This window comes from Paramormyrops kingsleyae, chromosome 6, assembly GCF_048594095.1.
Source record: "Paramormyrops kingsleyae isolate MSU_618 chromosome 6, PKINGS_0.4, whole genome shotgun sequence".
Lineage (NCBI taxonomy): Eukaryota > Metazoa > Chordata > Actinopteri > Osteoglossiformes > Mormyridae > Paramormyrops > Paramormyrops kingsleyae.
In genome coordinates this window covers 10,238,613-10,257,150 of record NC_132802.1, presented here as the reverse complement: position 1 = coordinate 10,257,150, position 18,538 = coordinate 10,238,613, and the positions used below count along the sequence as shown (strand labels likewise).

The 18,538-nt window shown below is 48.2% G+C and overlaps 1 protein-coding gene across 6 annotated transcripts in view; it reads right to left on the bottom strand.

Moving 5' to 3' along the window:
- Nucleotides 1–369: 369 nt before the first annotated feature.
- plekhg5b (pleckstrin homology domain containing, family G (with RhoGef domain) member 5b) overlaps nucleotides 370–18,538 on the bottom strand; it is a 58,670-nt gene continuing 40,501 nt past the window's right edge. For 5 of the 6 annotated variants that reach the window (XM_023835014.2, XM_023835015.2, XM_023835013.2 and 2 more), the window contains 13 exons: nucleotides 11,292–11,489; nucleotides 10,565–10,732; nucleotides 9,617–9,712; nucleotides 8,761–8,961; nucleotides 7,505–7,615; nucleotides 6,945–7,094; nucleotides 6,327–6,464; nucleotides 6,125–6,244; nucleotides 5,621–5,750; nucleotides 5,162–5,277; nucleotides 4,812–4,954; nucleotides 3,566–4,498; nucleotides 370–2,512 (listed from right to left, as the gene is read on the bottom strand). In XM_023835014.2, the coding sequence (XP_023690782.2) occupies nucleotides 2,503–2,512; nucleotides 3,566–4,498; nucleotides 4,812–4,954; nucleotides 5,162–5,277; nucleotides 5,621–5,750; nucleotides 6,125–6,244; nucleotides 6,327–6,464; nucleotides 6,945–7,094; nucleotides 7,505–7,615; nucleotides 8,761–8,961; nucleotides 9,617–9,712; nucleotides 10,565–10,732; nucleotides 11,292–11,489 (2,514 nt within the window). In that variant the 3' untranslated portion in view covers nucleotides 370–2,502. Of the gene's footprint in view, nucleotides 2,513–3,565; nucleotides 4,499–4,811; nucleotides 4,955–5,161; nucleotides 5,278–5,620; nucleotides 5,751–6,124; nucleotides 6,245–6,326; nucleotides 6,465–6,944; nucleotides 7,095–7,504; nucleotides 7,616–8,760; nucleotides 8,962–9,616; nucleotides 9,713–10,564; nucleotides 10,733–11,291; nucleotides 11,490–17,998; nucleotides 18,527–18,538 lie in introns of those variants that run through there. The other variant, XM_023835017.2, reaches the window with a different exon arrangement.

Genomic DNA, 18,538 nt, shown 5'->3' with positions numbered 1-18,538 from the left:
TCACTGTAAATACTTTGCCTGATTGTCTCAACTGTAATGTGAAAATTAAGGTGCATTTTTACCTCATTTGACCTTCTTCCACTGCATCACTTACGTGTATATTGTGCTAGTCTTAAAATACTCAGATTTCACGATTATATGTGCAGCTGCATTCAGTAGCACAACTCATTTATTGTACCAACTAAAAAAAGGAGCCAGGTTGCACAGAAAAACTTACTGGTCACAATTTGACTACAATGGCTCCCTCTAGTGGCAGTATCTAGTAGTAGCAGAAATGGCAGCTATAACAAGGTTGGATTATTCAATCGGTTAAGTAGTTTAGCGTAGGACCTGCTTCTACTACACAAAAAGAGCACAAAGGAAACAGTATCAGTTTTCAAAGCTGACGCTTCTGAACTTTTAATTATCCAGTTAGAACTTCATAGCCAATTTCAGTCTTTTCCACCAAAAATAAATTTAGAGCTATTTAGGCATTTAATTCCAATGACACATTAAAAAAAAATCTCGTACAATTGCGTTGTTTTTCACAATTAAAGCATTTCAATGGAATGCACTAAAAATCTGGCTTAGTGTCATGACACGTGCCTTTAGCCCACAGTGCAAGAAAGGTGCGTTTTTACGGGAAGTTAATGTGTTTGTGCTCTAGAAAGCCCCCAAGTTTACTGTACAGTACATTATAAATTATTACGGCATACCTTTTTTTTTAAATTATGACTGTTATAAGTCAAAACATGTTAACAAGATGTTAATTGGGTTTCAAATCAGATTCAGGACTGAACACGAGATTAAGAATTACATTACGACTCAATTACAAAACTTTTACAAAAAGGAAAACAAAACAAACGGAAAATCCAATAATAAATCAACCATATTTTTATATGTATATAAAAGAAAGCAAGCTTAAATAAATATGACACAAACACAAAAAAAAGTAACAAATATGAAGACAAAAAGAAACTTAACTGTGGGCATCATTACAGGGGATTAGCTAAGGGGGTTGTTTCAGTACAGTATATTAGCAAAGTGAATTTTCAACTTGAATGTATCAGTCTTGCGTAAAGGCTGTAGGCCTCCAATGAAATATATTAAACTGAATGTAAATCAGACCACATGTTCCGCTCTAAGCCCAGCCCTAATGTCGCACTCAGGCAGATGCTTCAGGAAAACCTGTATTCACCTGTTGCCTTTCATGGCTTACGATGACATTAAAGCAGGCGTCAAGCTTCCTGGGAGCAAAGGGGGCCCATGCACAGTAATACTGTCATCAGCACAGCAGATCTGGAAGACACTGGTAAGAGCCCCATATGTAGCCTATGGGACCAGAGCACAGCTGGCACTGTAAGAGCCCTGGCTGAGTACTAGTGTTGTGCCAGGGCAGCGCTACACACATTTTTATACATGCAGATAAAAGATATATTCTGCTATACCCTGTTTGGCCACTGGGTGGCAGGATGTTAAACTGGCTGTCCACAATCTTTCGGTCAGCAGTCCTTACACCTGCCATGTATACTCACGTGGTGGAGTCTGGGAAGCAAACGGATCACATGCTAAACATAACGCACACTTTGATCCATTATTCAAAATTAGTGTTAGATTAACAGAAGTTTAACCTCTGATTGACTCATCAGTGCTTTTTGTTAACCTCTGACTGAGACTGTCTATGAACACTTTCTCCTGATGTACTCTTAGTTACTGCCACTGATATATTTTTCCTGAATGTGCATTTTTAATCTGTACATCTTTGGGCATGCTAGCATACTCCACCAATCGACGGTCTATGAAATTTTGTTTATCTCCCTTTCATAAAGAGGCACACAACCAGCTATACATATCATCAGTTCCGCAGATAAATCACTAATATTCCCCTTTTCTTTTGAGAAGAGCCATGTGTTTTTTTTTTTTTTTTCTTCCACCACGACAAATTTTTTTTTTTTTTCGAAGGAGCACAGAGAAGTCAGAGTTGCTGCAGGACTATGGTATCACGGTCGTTCACGAGTTTCGACTCCTCGCATCCTTTTCGGAGTCCGTGGGCATCAGGGTCCACGCGTGCTCAGTCCGTTCCTCCCAAGTTATCCATGAGCAGCTGGCGCCTCTCAGGTCAGAGGTCAACAGCGAGGGCGCAAGGCGCTCATGATCAGCCTCCCATTTCTAATCCCAACATGTTTATGTTCCAGGCTGCTTGAAGACCTGGAGCAACTTCTCCTCTACAAATTTAAACCTACTAAGTGCAAAACAATACTGTACTCCCTTTCCTGGCAAACTACAAAGTCTTACGCGAGAGAACACAGTGGAAACCAGTGCTGCTGCTGTCACAACCATGAGGCTGTACTCAGAAGAAACAGTCCAGATCAGGTTTCCGGTGGTCTCTCAGTCTCAGGTACGGGAGGATGCAGCACAAGATCTAACTTAAGGAAGCGTTGGCGTTGCAGGGAACTTGATCCCACTGGATGGTGAGCCCCAGTAGTGCAGATCCATGTCCGGAGCAGGAGATAACTGGGAATGCTACACTTCCCTAAGAAAAGATCAGAAGCGATTTGATGTTAAAATATGCACTAATTTGCTTACTTAGGAACATTTTTTTCTGAAGCAGAGGAACAATATGCAACAGGTTGAGACACAGGTATGTTACTTAAGGACATGGATCAGGATGAAACAAGGAGCAGAGACAGACAGAGGCAAGCAAATCAAAAGAATGTCTGAATATATAGCAACTAGCAATGTATTAACAGAAATGTGTGAATATTTTTACAGCTTAATGGGAAAACAAAAATACTTGGGAAACTATGTTGCAAAGGACATAGACGGGATCATGTTGTGAAATGAGAAATATCTATTGAAGCATCGCTTCAAAAGTGCAGTGTGTCATCGTGACACTAAGCCTTTTGTGATGGAGGAACTGTCATCGCGTTTCTCAGAAAGGGTGGAGACCAGGGCAATATGCCGTTAGATCACAGACCAGCGTCAAGACAATGACTTGGCAGGTCACGCGTAAGCTTTCCACACCCTTTCCAGGACAAAAGTCTAAATAAAAGTACCCTGCATTGATGGGGCACAAGGGGCAGTATAACAGCCAGTTAGCTAACGGTACTGCTTTCTTCTCACGGTCTGGCAGTCATGTGACAGTCATGTGACCACAAACACTCTAGTGCTCTGGGACTAAGTTTGATAGTGCTTCAGCAGAAGGATACAACTGAGGAAAGCAATGTAATGTAACGTAAAGTAATGTAATGTAATTCTTTTTTCTAAAGAACACTTGAACAACTGAAGTTTTTGAAGTGCTGTACAAAATTAGCACAAACAAGACATAAGACAACGCCGTAAATAGTCACAATACACCCAACAAGGACTAAAATGATAATATAACTATCGACAGTTAGAACTAAAAGCCAATCTATAAAAAATAATAATAATAATAATTTTATCGAGATTTAAAAATATGGACTGAAGGGGAGGAGCGAGTCTGCAAAGTGTTTCAGAGATGAAAGCAGCAAAAGGTGTACTGGGGAAAAGGAGGCAGCAGAAGGGCAACAGCAGGGGGTGCTGTGGCGAGGAGGAGCAGACTTACGATGCCGAGAGTGTGGAGTTGAGCATGACGGTGGTGCGTATGCGGTACAGATGCGCCAGGGTCAGCTTCTTGTGCTGCTGCATCGGCGATCTCCTGGCCACCTCAGGCTCCGTGTCCTCAGGCTCCTCAGAGCCGCCCGACTCTCCCAGGGAGAATGAGGACGTCATCTCGCCGTCCGACCCAGTCAGGGTACTCTGAACCTGCCGAGAGTCCGTGCACTCCGAGGTGTCCGTTAAAGCGCCTGAGCTGTCGCATCTAGCGGACAGGTCCTCAGCGGAGTCTGCGTGCTCAGCCTGGAACAGGAAGTCCTGCTTGTTGAGTTGCGACAAGCTTCTGCTGTGGATGAGGCCGGCCCTCCTGTTGGCGAGCCGTGTCCTCATCACGTTGCCGGCGCTGCAGCGTGCCTCCACGCCTCCCTGCGTCCGCTGCAGCAGGTTGTCCTCGGAGTGGCACTTGATGGCGAGGTTCTGTAGACAGCGCTGGTGTTTCTGCACTGGTGTGCAGCGCCGCAGCTTGACGGAGTCGGTGACAGAGAGCTGGGAACCCATGCGGGTGGGATCCTCCTCGTCTGACTCCTCCACCAGCTCCTCGCCCTCCGTCTCCTCCGCCTCACCCTCCGTGTCCTCCTCATCCTCCTCTCCCTGGCCAGGCCTCTCCCTCAGGGACAGCTGTCGGAGCAGGGACTCTGGCGACAGCGTGCCATAGGCGCTGTCTATGGACATGGAGCGATCCGCCGTCCCTGGCACATCCAGGCTGTCGGTCTGCAGTCTCTCACGGTGGGACTCTACGGCCATCAATCCGGAGCTGCATACGTCAACCCCGACCAGGGAGGCCTCATCTGCAGAGCCGTTTGGGATCGCTTCCTGCGATGACGAGTCGCCGCCGTCTTCCATGACCGCCACGGATAGGGTCTCGGTGGAGCCGTCTGATTGGCTGTAGGAATGAGGGCACAGACTTCACCGAATAGCATGCAAAAGGTGCTACAGACCAAGAGCCTTCTGTGCTCTCCAACTGCACATCCTATCTGTTATCACTGTACATTCTTATCCTCAAACTTACGTTTTAGTTAAATATCAAATTGTAACCTACTTGCCTTCACCTACTGCTGTATGCTGTTCTGTTTTGCATATGATAGATACATTTTTAGTGTTTGATTGATACACTGATTGATTGATTTATTGACTGACTGACTGTCCCTATCTCCTATCCCTCCGCTGGCAGCGATTCTGGGCTCAGAAGGCATTACCTTTCAGCCTGATGGTCCTTGTGCCGCAGGCAGGGGGAGCTGGCCGTGGAGTTACTGCTCTCTTCCTCCTCCTCCTCCGCTACGCCCCCGGCTTGCTTCTGCTTCCGCCGGAGCTCCTCGGAGTGAAGCTTCTGGAGCTGGTTCTGTCACATGAAAATGACAGTCAGACGCCGGCGGGCAAGAGGGCGGGATGCCGCCTCGTCACCGACGCGCCGAATGCGTCACGGCGACGTGGAAAAGCACGTGCCAGGGTTGGCCAAGGAAGGTGGCGATTCCTGCGCTACCCTAGTGTGTCATGAAAAGGGTGCCGGTGGTCAGAGGAGCTGATATGCAGGAGAGAACCGACGTACCCGGACGTTACAGATGGCGTCTGTCCAGCTCCGCCCCTGGGTGGTGCTGTTGGCCTGGAAGGAGTAGGCGGCCACCGCGTTGCCGAACTCGTTGAGGTAGATGACGAGGAAGGAGCCTGGGGAGGGAACAGTCAGCGACACGTCAGACCCCCCCGTCATCAAATGAGGCCTCGGCTTACATTACTCAGCCATTTTTATTTTAATGTGCCTGTCTGTTTGATTTGTAAAAACTGCAAAGTCATTAAAATAAACTATTCATTTACCTCTTTGCTAAAGTTGTCTTAGCTATAGTCATGGCTGTTCACTGAAAACATTTAACTGAAAATAGGTCAAAAGTTGAAACCGAGCCACGCAGAGCAGCAGAGCGCAGGACTTAGTTATGTTCTTATGCTTTTCTATAAGCTTATTTTACTAGCTGTGGTGGAATTGGGGGGCGTGGGGGGGGGGGCACACACTCACCAGTGTCCTTCAGCTCCTTACACACCATGTTGTGGATGAACAGGGGCTGGCGGATGACTTTAACCTTCTCACGCTTTACTGGCTTGGTGATCAGCAGCATGTCGGTGAACAGGAAGCAGTGAACATCCATCTGTGTGGGGGGGGGGAGATACAGCAGTTAGGATTCCGTGGCTTGTTACCCTGAAGCTTACTCAACATGAAACGGCCTGATCTCAACCTTCGGCTAGGCTTGTGCGATTAATCGCGCGAACACAGCAACACAGCTTTCATTACGTTGTGTGTCTATTATCCTCCGTCCCACAGGCTGCCAGGGGGCAGGTGCCTTGTTTCTGAGGCCCCACTTGAAAAAACTCACCACCACCCCCCCCCAGAAGAGCTAGAAGATCATGGCTAGGCTAATCGATTAGCATAACATGCAGTTTCAGTATCTCCTAAATAAGGGATTAATTTAATATTTAGTGTTGTGACGGCTTGTGGCCAGCAGGGGGCAGCCGGCCTCCTCACCCTGCTGTCCTTCCCCTCCTTCATGCGCAGCGGTCCCTCCATGTGCAGCTGCCGCGTCTCCCCTGGCGGTGTCCCCTTCATGGGGGCCATCAGGTCGAAGCAGTTGTACTCTCGCAGGATCTGTAGGGGGAGAGACTGAGCTTGGTTTCCATGGAAACACAGCCAGCCTGACGCCATGTTCATGACTGCGTTTCCCCCTTACCTTCTCAACCTCCTCGCCGCCCCCATCCACGGCCTCATAGGACTCGATGCGGCTCGAGATGGAGGCCAGTTTTTTATGCTCCTGCCGCTGCCGCATCTGACTGTCCACGCTGTTGATAAAGGCCTCGACCGAGGCCACCTGTAGGGGGCGCCATCCTCAGTTCAATACAGGGTAAGCATACACACATACCAGGCACAATTCTAAAAAAAAAAAAAAAAAAAAAGCATCTCATCAGCCAATGACATTTTGTATTGGTGAGTAGCGGGAAAGGAGGCATTCCGGGAGCCAATCAGCTTTCAGCTGGGCCTGTAAACACCCCTGACTCATACACACACAGAAAGCATGGGCTCCTTGTCCCATATACACTCAAGAATTTTTCCCATAAAATCTTCTAGCTATTATTCTTTATCACTATCATACCGTTATCATAAAGTCAAAATAGCGCAATACAATAAAGGCAGTAAATGTAAATGCAACCAAATACCATGCACCAGAGCATGAATCCAAACAGGGCCTCTGGAACAGTTATGTGCTATCTGCCCACTTTAAAGGATTGGCTCTATGAATAAATGCAAATGCTGTAAATGTGAATGGCTGCACGGCGGCCCCCCCGCTCACCATGCCGCTGAGGACCTCGCGGCCGGCCGGCTCGTCCGTCTTCTTCAGCACGCTCTTCAGCAGCAGGGGGTACTTGGTCAGCCTCTGGTGCGGCTTCACTACCATGTCAGTCAGCTTCAGTCGGTTACACTGCTTGTGCGTCTCAGCCCACTGCGAGGGAAAGGGGGCTGGGGGGTCAACATCTGGACAGGACACACCATAACCCCCCCCCCCCACCCCCCAAAGAACCACTAGAAGCATGAACCATTGCAAAGTCCTGACAGGATTAAATTTAATTGTGTTCCATGCCCTAACTTCCCAGAGTTATATAGTGCCATCATTTGCTAACATGAAATGTTTGTTTTTGTTATTTTATATTGGTATCAGTTATCTCCTCTGTCACTACTTCCCTTAAATTGTTGATAACTGCATAGAAATGTTCATCTCCGTTACGTAGATTGTCTTTAGTACCCCAACATCAATCCTGTGGGTTTGAGAGGATCGTCACTTCGTGACGCCGCGTACCGTACATGGCAGGGAGCCAAGGGCGCCGTGCCGAGCAGGCGGGCTGGAGGACTCACCGTCACGTACATCCTGAAGGGCTCATTGTCCCTCAGCAGGCTCTTCATGTACTCCATGCAGGCCTCCTCCTCCATGCAGTACTGGATGTAGGGCTTGAATCGGACGTCGATCTGCACACGTGGGTACAAGCGGGTCACATCCAGCCAAGGGGGACTGAGTCCGCGAGTCGCAGAGGAGACTCATCTCAAACTTAGCTGTGTCAGTCCAAACCACTATAGGTACAGGCACCTCAAATCCCACCATACTATGCAAACTAACTATCGAATATCCAGCCTCCAGGTTACAAACGAGTGTCGTTCCCCAAGTATGTCATTAAGCCCAATTTGGAGGCAAGTCTGAAAAATGATAATACAGCCTATAATTATGCAATAATAATACAAGTAACTACATACGGTAACTGTACATCCAGCTGAGGCACCAGTGAAGGCGTCCAGTGTTTCACACACTAGCGTGTGCGTTCGTTATTACGAATCGTTGTATTTAACCCGAATTCTCAATATAACAGGCTCTGCAGCAGTCTGAAAGTCGGACGTTCTTAAACCTGGGGCTGCCCGCACACATTATTTGGGGCGGCACAGTGGCTCGTATTTCCAAGGTAGGGGGCTCAAACGCCGCCCCCAGCTTTGTGCAGTACTCCTTGTGTCATTCCTGCTTGATCTTGTAATTTAACAACATGAATTCAAGTGAGCTGGTATTTTCAAATTGGCCATATTGTGCTATTTTGCAATTGCGCCACGAATCAGAATAGACATTTCTTTTTATTTAGCAGAGACATTTCTGGGATTTGAACAGGTAACCTGAACATAGGCAGAGTGTCGTAACCACACACCCACCCCATCCAGGGCGTACCTTAGGCTACCTGGGATATGCTACAGGGTCATGGAGAACTCAAGCTAGATAAGCAGTAGGAAGATGCATGTAAACATATTATTCTACAAAGCATGTCCTACACCAGGGGGGGCCAATCTTCTCCGCAAAGGGCCGGTGTGTGCAGGGTTTTGGGATAACCTGTAGGTCAGCTGTTCAAACCCAGGTGTGAGGACTCTTCAGCCAATCAGTCCACTAATTAGTAATCTAATTAGGGAGTTGCAGCGAAAACCCGCACACACAGCGGCCCTTTGCGAATAAGATTGGCCACCCCTGTCCTAAGAGATGACACACACACACACACACACACACACACACACACACACAAAGTCCTACTGATTAGAGAGGCACTGTGTTTGTGGGACGCGAGCGTGTGGGCGCTGCTTACGGTGCGGAAGCCCTCCTCCAGGTGTGCGGGGTCCAGCAGTGTGCGGGCCTGACGAGCCTTTTCCACGGCGGGCAGCATGACCTCGGCCCACAGCGCCGTGTGCAGCCGCACGATGTCCTGGATGTTGCTGAAGAGGCGTATGGGGTTCACCTCCTGGAGGAGTTTGCTGTCCTGAAGGTTCAGCAGGCAGCTGTAGAAAAGCTGGGTGGGGGAGACGGAAATTAAGAGCTGGAGAAGAAGCCAAGAACATCAGCTGGTGTTTCCATAAAAGGAGAGAAAATGTCCTTGTAACTTGGGACCGGCAGGTAAATGCTCTGAATGGCCCAAAACGCTTCAGATTCAACGAATTTCTCAGGCAAGAAATTTAAATACATTAAAATACTTTTTTCATGACAAAAGGATTTTTCTTATTTTGCCAAACAATGGCTTGTTTAGAAATCATCCACTGAAATGTAATGATTCGCCAAAAAATACTAGTCAATATCACCCTCAATTTTCTCAGAGAAGCCTACAAAAAATCTGACTAAACTAGGTAGCAAAATAAACGTAGGAACCAAAGATTTCCAGGAGATTTGTAGTGAAATCCCATAATGGAAACCCACTATGGAAATGAAAGTGACGTCTCCGCTCATCGGGTTAGGGGGGGTCATCGGGTTAGGGGGGTCATCGGGTTAGGGGGGTCATCGGGTTAGGGGGGTCATCGGGTTAGGGGGGGTCATCGGGTTAGGGGGCTCCCCAACAGCCACCTCTCCAAAACCATTAAAGATAATGACCTTATTTGCTATTAAAACCTAAGTTAAGTCCCCCCTTTTGAGGACACATGTACATGCTGTAAGGCCGAGTTGGAGATGCTCACATCGGTGATGACCCTCAGCTTCTTGATGTAGGTGGCCTCGGTCTGCAGCAGCTCCCAGATCGCCTCCTGCTGGTGGACCTGCCACTTGCTCAGCGACTGCGAAAGATGAGGAGACAGACACGCGCGCGGAGCGTCACACACACACACCTGTGCCACCCTGCGTCTTTTTTGCAGCTGCAATTTTGTTAGGCTCAGTGTGGCATATATATATAAAAAATAAATTATACGGGATCATGAGGCAACGCACTGGACTGATTTTGGCTCTATAAAGGAGAGGAAAGAGATGCGTAAAAAGCTCGACGACAATGCTCAGCTCCGCCCGCCGCCATTACTACAGATACGCCACCTTTAATAGAGGCATCGCCTGATTGGGCGAGAAGCCATTAGGCAGGATGCTCAGCTCCGCCCGCCGCCATTACTACAGATACGCCACCTTTAATAGAGGCATCGCCTGATTGGGCGAGAAGCCATTAGGCAGGATGCTCAGCTCCGCCCGCCGCCATTACTACAGATACGCCACCTTTAATAGAGGCATCGCCTGATTGGGCGAGAGGCCATTAGGCAGGATGCTCAGCTCCGCCCGCCGCCATTACTACAGATACGCCACCTTTAATAGAGGCATCGCCTGATTGGGCGAGAGGCCATTAGGCAGGATGCTTGCGATTTTACTCAAGACCACATGAACCGAGGCGAAGGCTGTAAACACGCTGAAGCATTTGTGGTCTTGGGGGGGGGGGGTTTGTGGTTGGACCATTTGGACTGCCAGCCTTTACTACAGGCCAAGTGCTGCTCATACTTGTGGCTGCTGGAATATAAGGGTTGTGGCGGGGGGGGGGGGTGTAGAACGCTGATGAGATTCCTGGGAGTTGGGTTGGGTATGATGTGTTCAGGCCTGTACGCACATTATGGTTCTGTGTGTAGGTGTGCCGCCGGGGGGGGTCTCCATACCTTAGGGTTATCCAGCAACTGTTGCCAGCTGTCCTCCAAGGAAAGGTTGATCTCCCATTCCTCCTCCCAAGAGTCCTGGTGAAAGGTAATCTGGGGGGGCACCTTGGGCAGGCCGAACAGTGTGTAGGAGTGCAGCTTGTTCTGTAGCTGCTCCACTCGTTCCACCTCCTGATGGGGGGGGGGGCATGTCATGAGCTGTAGCCCCGAATAACCCATAAGCCCAGACAAACCCCGATATTTGTCCAGCTCAGATGTTTTAACAACCAGTCTCTCCGTTTGAGAATTCCATACATCACACTGGTCCCTAGTCCAGGTCTGCATTTCCTGAAACGATTCCCCAAAGAATTCAATATGATGAACCTCAGACAGACTAGGTCTCTGGGCTAAGCGGCCGATGTCTTAAGATCCCAGTGAAGCCCCTAGGGTCATTCGTTGACTTTCTCTTCTGTTTTTATCTCTCAGATGTCAACAGAGCAGGATTTACAGATGACCTAAAAATCCCTTTATACACTGGTATGTTCATACTTATGGGTCTGAAACACTTCCAAAATCCAAACAAAAAGCATGCAACACAGTATCTTTGGGTGAAATAACTGACCACCAGACTGGAACCCAATTCACTAAATGTAATCCCCGAAAAGCATTCCGCTACTAATAAACTTGAAGGAAATGATCTCAAAGCAGGAGGTCCTCAAGATAGGTCATTAGATAAACAGACTTCACTCACCTTGCCAATTGTATTCGTGCCTGTGCCGGTGCCGAAGAAGACACTGAGTCGGCCGGTGGTCCGGTTCTTTCGGCTCTCCTGGTTCAGGGAGGGGGTGCCGACAATGGGCAGCTGGGGCCCAGCGTCCGAGTACGGGATGCTGGCATCGCCCAGGAAGGCTGGCAAGTTCTTCCTGGGCCGAGCTTGACCCTGAAGTGGCTGAGGGAAGGAAGGAAGGGGTTAACAGGTTTAACGTGACATCAACGAGAACAGGACTGGTCGCAATCAGATGGGTCTGTCAGTAGGGGGCGAACACAGGGGAAGGAAGAGAGCATTCCGGAGCAGACGAAAATGACATCAATAGGACAATAGGAGCGAGAGACGGCACCCCCTGAGCGGCGGTCCTGACCTCGAGAGATGGCAGGACAGACAAAAAGGAAACGGAGTCAATTTCTTAAAGTGACGGGACATTTATTGCTCGAGTACACTTGCATGACAGAAAACCCAGATGTGATCCTTAAGTAAGATGCTATATGAGTAACACAGGAGGAGGACATGGAACAGAGAAGGAAAAAAAAATACAGGAGTTCCAGAATGAAAAAGATAGTTGCGGAATGAGTTGGGGCTTGGGGTAGGGGTGGTGATAGCTCCCAAGTGAAGAATGACTTCATTAGGAAGACTAACAAGGAAAAGGAATGTAAGGGGAGACACAGAGATGAGACATCCATTACATCATCTATTACGCCTTCTCACCAGTACAAACCAACACTCTCCCATTGTCCTATGTATATTGTTCCTCCATTACAAACTGTTACAGAAACACAAAATTTTCCAGTGCTAATAAAGCACAATCTTCTGATCTAAAAACTATGGTTCAGGCATCATTTTCAGATTCATTTGTTCTCAGAAATATCAGGACACCGGCACCCACCTGAATAAGGAAATAGAGTATTGTGATGTGTAAGTTAGGAGTTCTGTTTGTCTGCAATATTTGGGTCATAGAGTGAAAATGCAGCAGGAGAATCATTACAATGGAAAGGTCTACAGTCAGGGACTCAGGAACAAGGACATGCTAAAGGCTGGCTTCATTTTACAGGTTTGCAATCTACTCCCAAAACAACATGGGGGGGGGGATTTCCAGACAGCATTGTTGAATTGCAAGATCACCACAGTCACCTCCACAAACACGATTCCTGAAAATGGCACCCTTTACCTGGAAGGACCCTGACCTGAAAATGGCACATGTTACCAGCAGTGGCGTGAGCGGGTTTTTATCGTGTGTAAGCAATGGCAGCTCAGCCTGAAGTGAGGCCGGCTGCTGGGACAGCACAGAGGTCGAAGGGGAACAGAACGCACAGTGGGATGTAAGCTCTCTTGACCCGCTCTCTGCACCCCGGGGCTCCGAGGCAGAGCTCCCCCTGCAGAGCTGTGAACCGGTTTTGTGGAAGAAACACAATGAAGTCAAGGGGGCAACACATTCATTAGCTGTCCTACTTCTCATAACCTACAGCCCTGTTGATATTTAGAAAATCTAATAAAGGGTCCTACTGATAAATAAGACTAAGGCACAGCTATGCCAAGACAAAAACAAGCTCCAAAAAACAAACGAAAAAGACAAATTCCTTCCACTTTCTGGGGATCCACCACCCATCTGACTTGAAGAGCGAAAGGCTGGGGGCTTCATTGTGTCCTTACGAGACAAGTGTCCTTATAAAAGTTTGCAGCTTTTATTTCTCCAGTCTCCTGGTTCAGCTGGCCAACCCCCTTCTGTAAGAGCACAGACTAACCAATTCAGTCTCAGGAATCCTGGACTGTGAGATAAGCTTGCAGGTGTCCGTTTGGGGACGGGAAGGACTCTGGAAGCCCGAGCTGTTGACAATGGGCAATTTCCTGTAGCTTTACTCAAAATGTGCCGCCTGAGTCCTGATTAGCTTGTAGGGAATACGCGTTTCTTGGATGCTGAATTAGGCAGACATTATCCGGAGAGTATGCTCTGACCAGCTAGCCATGGAAACTCACCGGTGCAAAAGCAGAGTAACCAGCAGAACGCAGAGCGAAAGCAGAGCATTAATGAAATAGCACCAATCATGCAATCATTATGCTATAGCTGTTACCCTATAGTCCGTTGTGGCTTTTTGAGTATTGATTGGCAAATTTCATAAAATAAGATGGGAGGAGGAAGTAAGTCAGCTGTACTCACCATAGAAGCCAAAGGCATGTTGAAAGCCGCAAAGACCATGGTAATTCTCCAGCTCAGCTTGCGGTGGACCCAGCTGTTGTAGACTGGGATCCACTCTCAAAAACAGCCGCAAACTCAATCTCTCACTACCCAGGCTTCAGCAGAATGAATATCCCAATAAACAGGATGGAAGAAGTGCCGGAATACTCTCGACCAATGAGGAGCAAGATATCTTGGACCAAAGAACCACATCCAGGGGTCTGGTAGCACGTCCTTAACTCCTTTCTGTCTCCCTGGTACACGTGCATCAATTACCCCGTACTGCGAGATGTCCAACTGAGCCTTGCATGCCCGCATTGCTGAGAGGGACTGTCCTAGTGTCATAGCAACAGGCAGATCCTGCCCATTGTGACAGCAGGAAAGAGGAGGCGGGGCTGAGGGCGTGACAGCAGGAAAGAGGAGGCGGGGCTGAGGGCGTACCATCCACAAACAGGAGGCGGGGCCAGGGCAACAGCACACTCAGGAGACATTCTGGTGCTACACAAGCCAAATGTTGTCCCTCCCCGCCATTCTGTTTCCTTGACCTGACATCACCCCCCCCCTTCCTTTGATTTTAAGAGCCTCATTTCCCTATGAAGCTGTTGGACTTTCCCCATCTTTTCCACTGAGTTGGTTACCGCCTCTGCACCCCCCCCCCCCCATGTATTGACATGGCACACACACACACACACACACACACACACACACACACACCTTTGCCCATGAAACTGAGGCAAAACAGCAACAGACCAAACATCAGGCAACAGATCAGACAGATCAGCACCTTCAGCACTGTGCGCCCGTCTTCATCTCGCTGTCTACCTTTTCCAGTGAATAACATTTCACTACTCTGATGAAGATTCAGGGCATCACAAAGTTCCCCAAGTCAGCTGGGGCTGGCTGTACAAAGCCAGGAAGAGACTGGAACAGCCAGACTTCCTCCTGGCGCTAATCTCCCTCCAGCCAGGGCTGACGGACGGGCTCCAAAAGCCACCGTCGCTAAAGCCGTTTTACGGTCCAATAACAGGAAGGGTCAAACGTCAGTCAGTCTGAAAATTCCATATTGCCAATTCACACATAAAAAGAAAAAAAAAAATTTAAATTCACTAATTCTTGAAACCCTGCAGTCCAGACTATAAACATCTGCCCTGGGTATAAATGACAACTTTAAATATGGCATCTAAGCACAACTGAACCCTTTAACTCCTGCAATTTCTGCTTTTCTGCTATCAGTACTAGCTACATGTAGACTACAGCACAAGTGCATGCTTTCGGGGTCCAACACCAGGGGTTCTTTTATATGCCCTTAAACTAAATGCGATCTGAACTCCATTGTGCATCAGACTTTATAAAGCACTGAAGGCTTCTGTCTGTGTAGCTTGAATTATTTCATCGCTAAGGCAATTACAGAAGAGCAGCCCACGGTGTCACACTGGGTTATTTAGGAATTAAGGCGGCCAGTTAATCCAACATTTAGATAAATGGTGGGAACAAGGTGTTGCGATAAACTCAGAGTCCCTCAATCCCAACACAAATCACACACACACACTGGAGCCATGGTACACCAGAAAGGACCAGCACGCTTCATGAATCCCATTGGTAAACAAGGCTGCCGGACAATTAAAATCAGCGGAACAAATCAGTCAAAGGAGCAACTGTGCCGACGTCCACATTAGCCACTGAAGTATAGGTGGAGGAACAAAGGAGTATTCAAAACACTGGAGATCGGCGTGCTTGATAAATCAGCGACGGGACAATGGCAGCAGGGAAGCACTTTGCAGGCCTGATTGAGATTATTCTCCGCGTCATCAGCGAAACATCATGGTAAGTTCCTACACACACATGCTCGATATAAACTTTCCGTTTCGCGTAGGCCGGCCTTATCGCTCCGCTTTCACTCACCGCAGCATGCATTATCTCCGGCGGAACTCGGAAACACTCGCAAAAAGGGAAACTGGGTTACAAATCCAACTCAAGTGGCATTAAAGGGTCTCCTATAGCAATGAAAGGGGCAAAAATTCTGCCCTCCACACATTCGAATCGTGCTGTGAAAAGGCAGCTCTGCATCTCTGATATTAAAAAGACGGCTTACAAGACAGATTAAATTGATTTGAAATGTAAAAGAATAAAGCCAAAGGTCTGGAGGAAAAAAAGAAAACCTGGCAATGGCAGGAGCCGCTGAACCACTGTGGAACTTCTCCATTGTTTGAGAATCTGCGTCCCTCTCCAAAGCAGCCCCCCCCCCCAATGGCCATCCCCAGGGCCCCCCTTACCTGGTACTGCGTGGGGACAGGGGCCTTCTGGGGGCCTCCCTCACCATCCAGGTTACTGTCAGGAGCCAAATGCAGGACGTCCCAGCTGTGCCAGGATGACAGGTGGCCGAATCGTACCATGTTCCCCCTAACCCTACCTCTGCAGCCGTGCAAAGACTCACCCCAAGATCTGGAAACACAGCAGTTTCCCTGGGGGGGACAGTCTCAACTGGGCAAACAGATCAGCCGACTTGAGATGTGGGGACAATCAATCGGCTAGTAGGTGTGTAAGTAGATATTCTTTGGCCTTAAGGCTGCCCACGCCCATCACTGGGGGGAGGGGGGGGGGGGGGGGGGGGGGGGGGCGACAATCTCCGCCCCCAACCACAACTCAGAGCACCATCTGTTGTAAAATTCACCAATGTGTACCAATGGCTGCTTCCTATATAATTATGTTGTTTACCAAGAATCAGAGTAGGATCTAACCTTGTACCACTCGACATAAGAACATCTGACAGCATGGCGTCAAGAGACGGCCTGTGAATTCTAAAGAAAAAGCAACAGACTCATTTACATCCTCTCACCCACGTGATTTAACATGAACATAGGTGGTCTTATACAGACCCTGAGAAGGCTGGAACCAGGAGCTACCTGCAATAAGAAAATAAATCCTGCTTTGCACGGAACTTTGTAGTTGGTTTATTGGATTTCTCTTGGAAGTTGGACCTACTGTATTTCTATAGATTATAATGCCCTGTAAGATAGCATTGCTAGATGCACAAAGACATTTCCAAACTACCACCTCTTACATTCACTGGGAACAGAAAATTCACATCCTGTTTATTGGGATATTCAGGTAACCACCAATAAGAATTTGCAATAAATACTAGCCAGCATGTGACTAGTATCGGAAGGAACAAAGTCCCCCAAAATGATGAAAAGCAGTCCTGTCACACAGACCCATCTTCACCATCGTACTGTCTAGCATCAATGGGTATTGTTGATTTGGTTCCATTGTGTGCCCGTTAGGTGTCGACAGCCAGAAACTAATTAGGGGCTAACTGTGTCAGGCTAATTAACTTACAGGCATCTCAACCTGTCAATAAGACCCATTGTCTGGAACAGCTGGGGACAGTTCACAGTGAGTGAGCTGATCTTTGTCCAGATAAGAGAAGATTAATGTCATCTGTTTGTGTATCTCCCCCGAATGTCGGGCCTGATTGGGACTCATCACCATTTTGTAACAAAGGACCAGACTTGGGGAAGATTAGAGAAGCTCCCTGTCAGGCTCACCCTACGATTCTGACCCTGTGCCTTAAGGACATGGGGCATGACAGAATGACCGCTTTCAGCATCCACTCATGAGTACTGCTTCCAAATATGACACTGAAATAATCCCAAAACAACAATTTCAATAAATGTGCTCCAGCATAGCCTGGCTGCAATGACATCAGCAGGTAGCATGGTGGTTAAGAACAGACATCGCCCTCTATAGGAAGGGAGGCCTCACAGGCATAATACAAGCTGAATTGGACAAGGCTATTCGGCCCCTAGGGTGTTTGCTTACTCTACTTTGATTCACCTGCTTTTATATTCCCTGACTGGAGGATGGTGCCCTTTATGTAAGAGCCATGGGCCGGGAAACGGCGTAATGAGCTTCCTAGGAAGCATCATTAATGCCCTGGGATTGTCACACCAGTTGTTCAACTTCATGACACGAGATACTGGTTAGAACAGGATTATAAGAAGCTGCTTGGCACGAAAGCCTTGATATCCAGGCATGATCTATCGCAGTGAACAGGGCAAAGTACCGCAGGGCTGAACAGAGTCCTTTTTATCGCTGAAGATAACACAAACATCACTTAAGGCAAAAAGCAGAGCTTGCCTTGTCTTGCACAAGGGGGCCAATAATATGTGTAAAGAAACTATTCATGATAGCCTGTCCGTAAAATTCAGACACTCCCAACTAATCCATTTCATGATAAAATAAAAATTAAATCAAAGGTAGAGAGGTACTTAACCTAAAATCACACAGCTGTTTAAACAAATACTTACATTCGTTACTTGTGTCAGTTTGGCAAATTAAATCCTTAACTATGAGACTTATGCCACATGCATGCTACTCAAATCTTGCTACAAAGCTCAGGTACACCATGCAGATGTCACAGAAAATGGCGGCTTTGCACTGCAGATACGGATATCGATGCCCACATAACTGAGGCCATATCTTCCAGCTTGTGCTCTGCACATTCTCGTACCTTTGTCTGGGCTTTACGAGCCCCCCCTGTGCTGCCGGGGCTGTCAGTTGGGAAGATCAGGCCCGTGGACTCGAAGCACCTCACGCGGGCTGCCACCCGCCCTCGACCCGCGGCGGTGGTGAGCTGGGGCGGCCCCTGCTGCAGGTCTATCAGGCTGCTGTAGTGGGTCAGGATCCCAGCTTGGTAGGAGGGCAGCACAGACGGGCTGCTGGAGACCTCCCACGTCCGATGGCGGAAGTTGAGCATGTTGCGTAGCGCCCCAGTGCCCTTGGCACGCGGTAGGACTTCACAGGGCTGAGCCCGGAATGTTCCGCAGGCGCTTGCAGGAGGAGGGATTTGTGGATTTTTACGGGTAGGAAATGTAGTCCAGTCCTTCGTACATGGAGTCTTTCCAGGGATCTGGCATCCAACCAGGCTGATCTGGATCAGAGCCCTCAGAGGAGGTCCAGTCACATCAGTCACATTTTGGACTGCTTGGGTGGGGGATGTCTGTTAAACCTACAGTGACCCAGTTCTGCTGATCTGTAGCTGTGTTTCAAA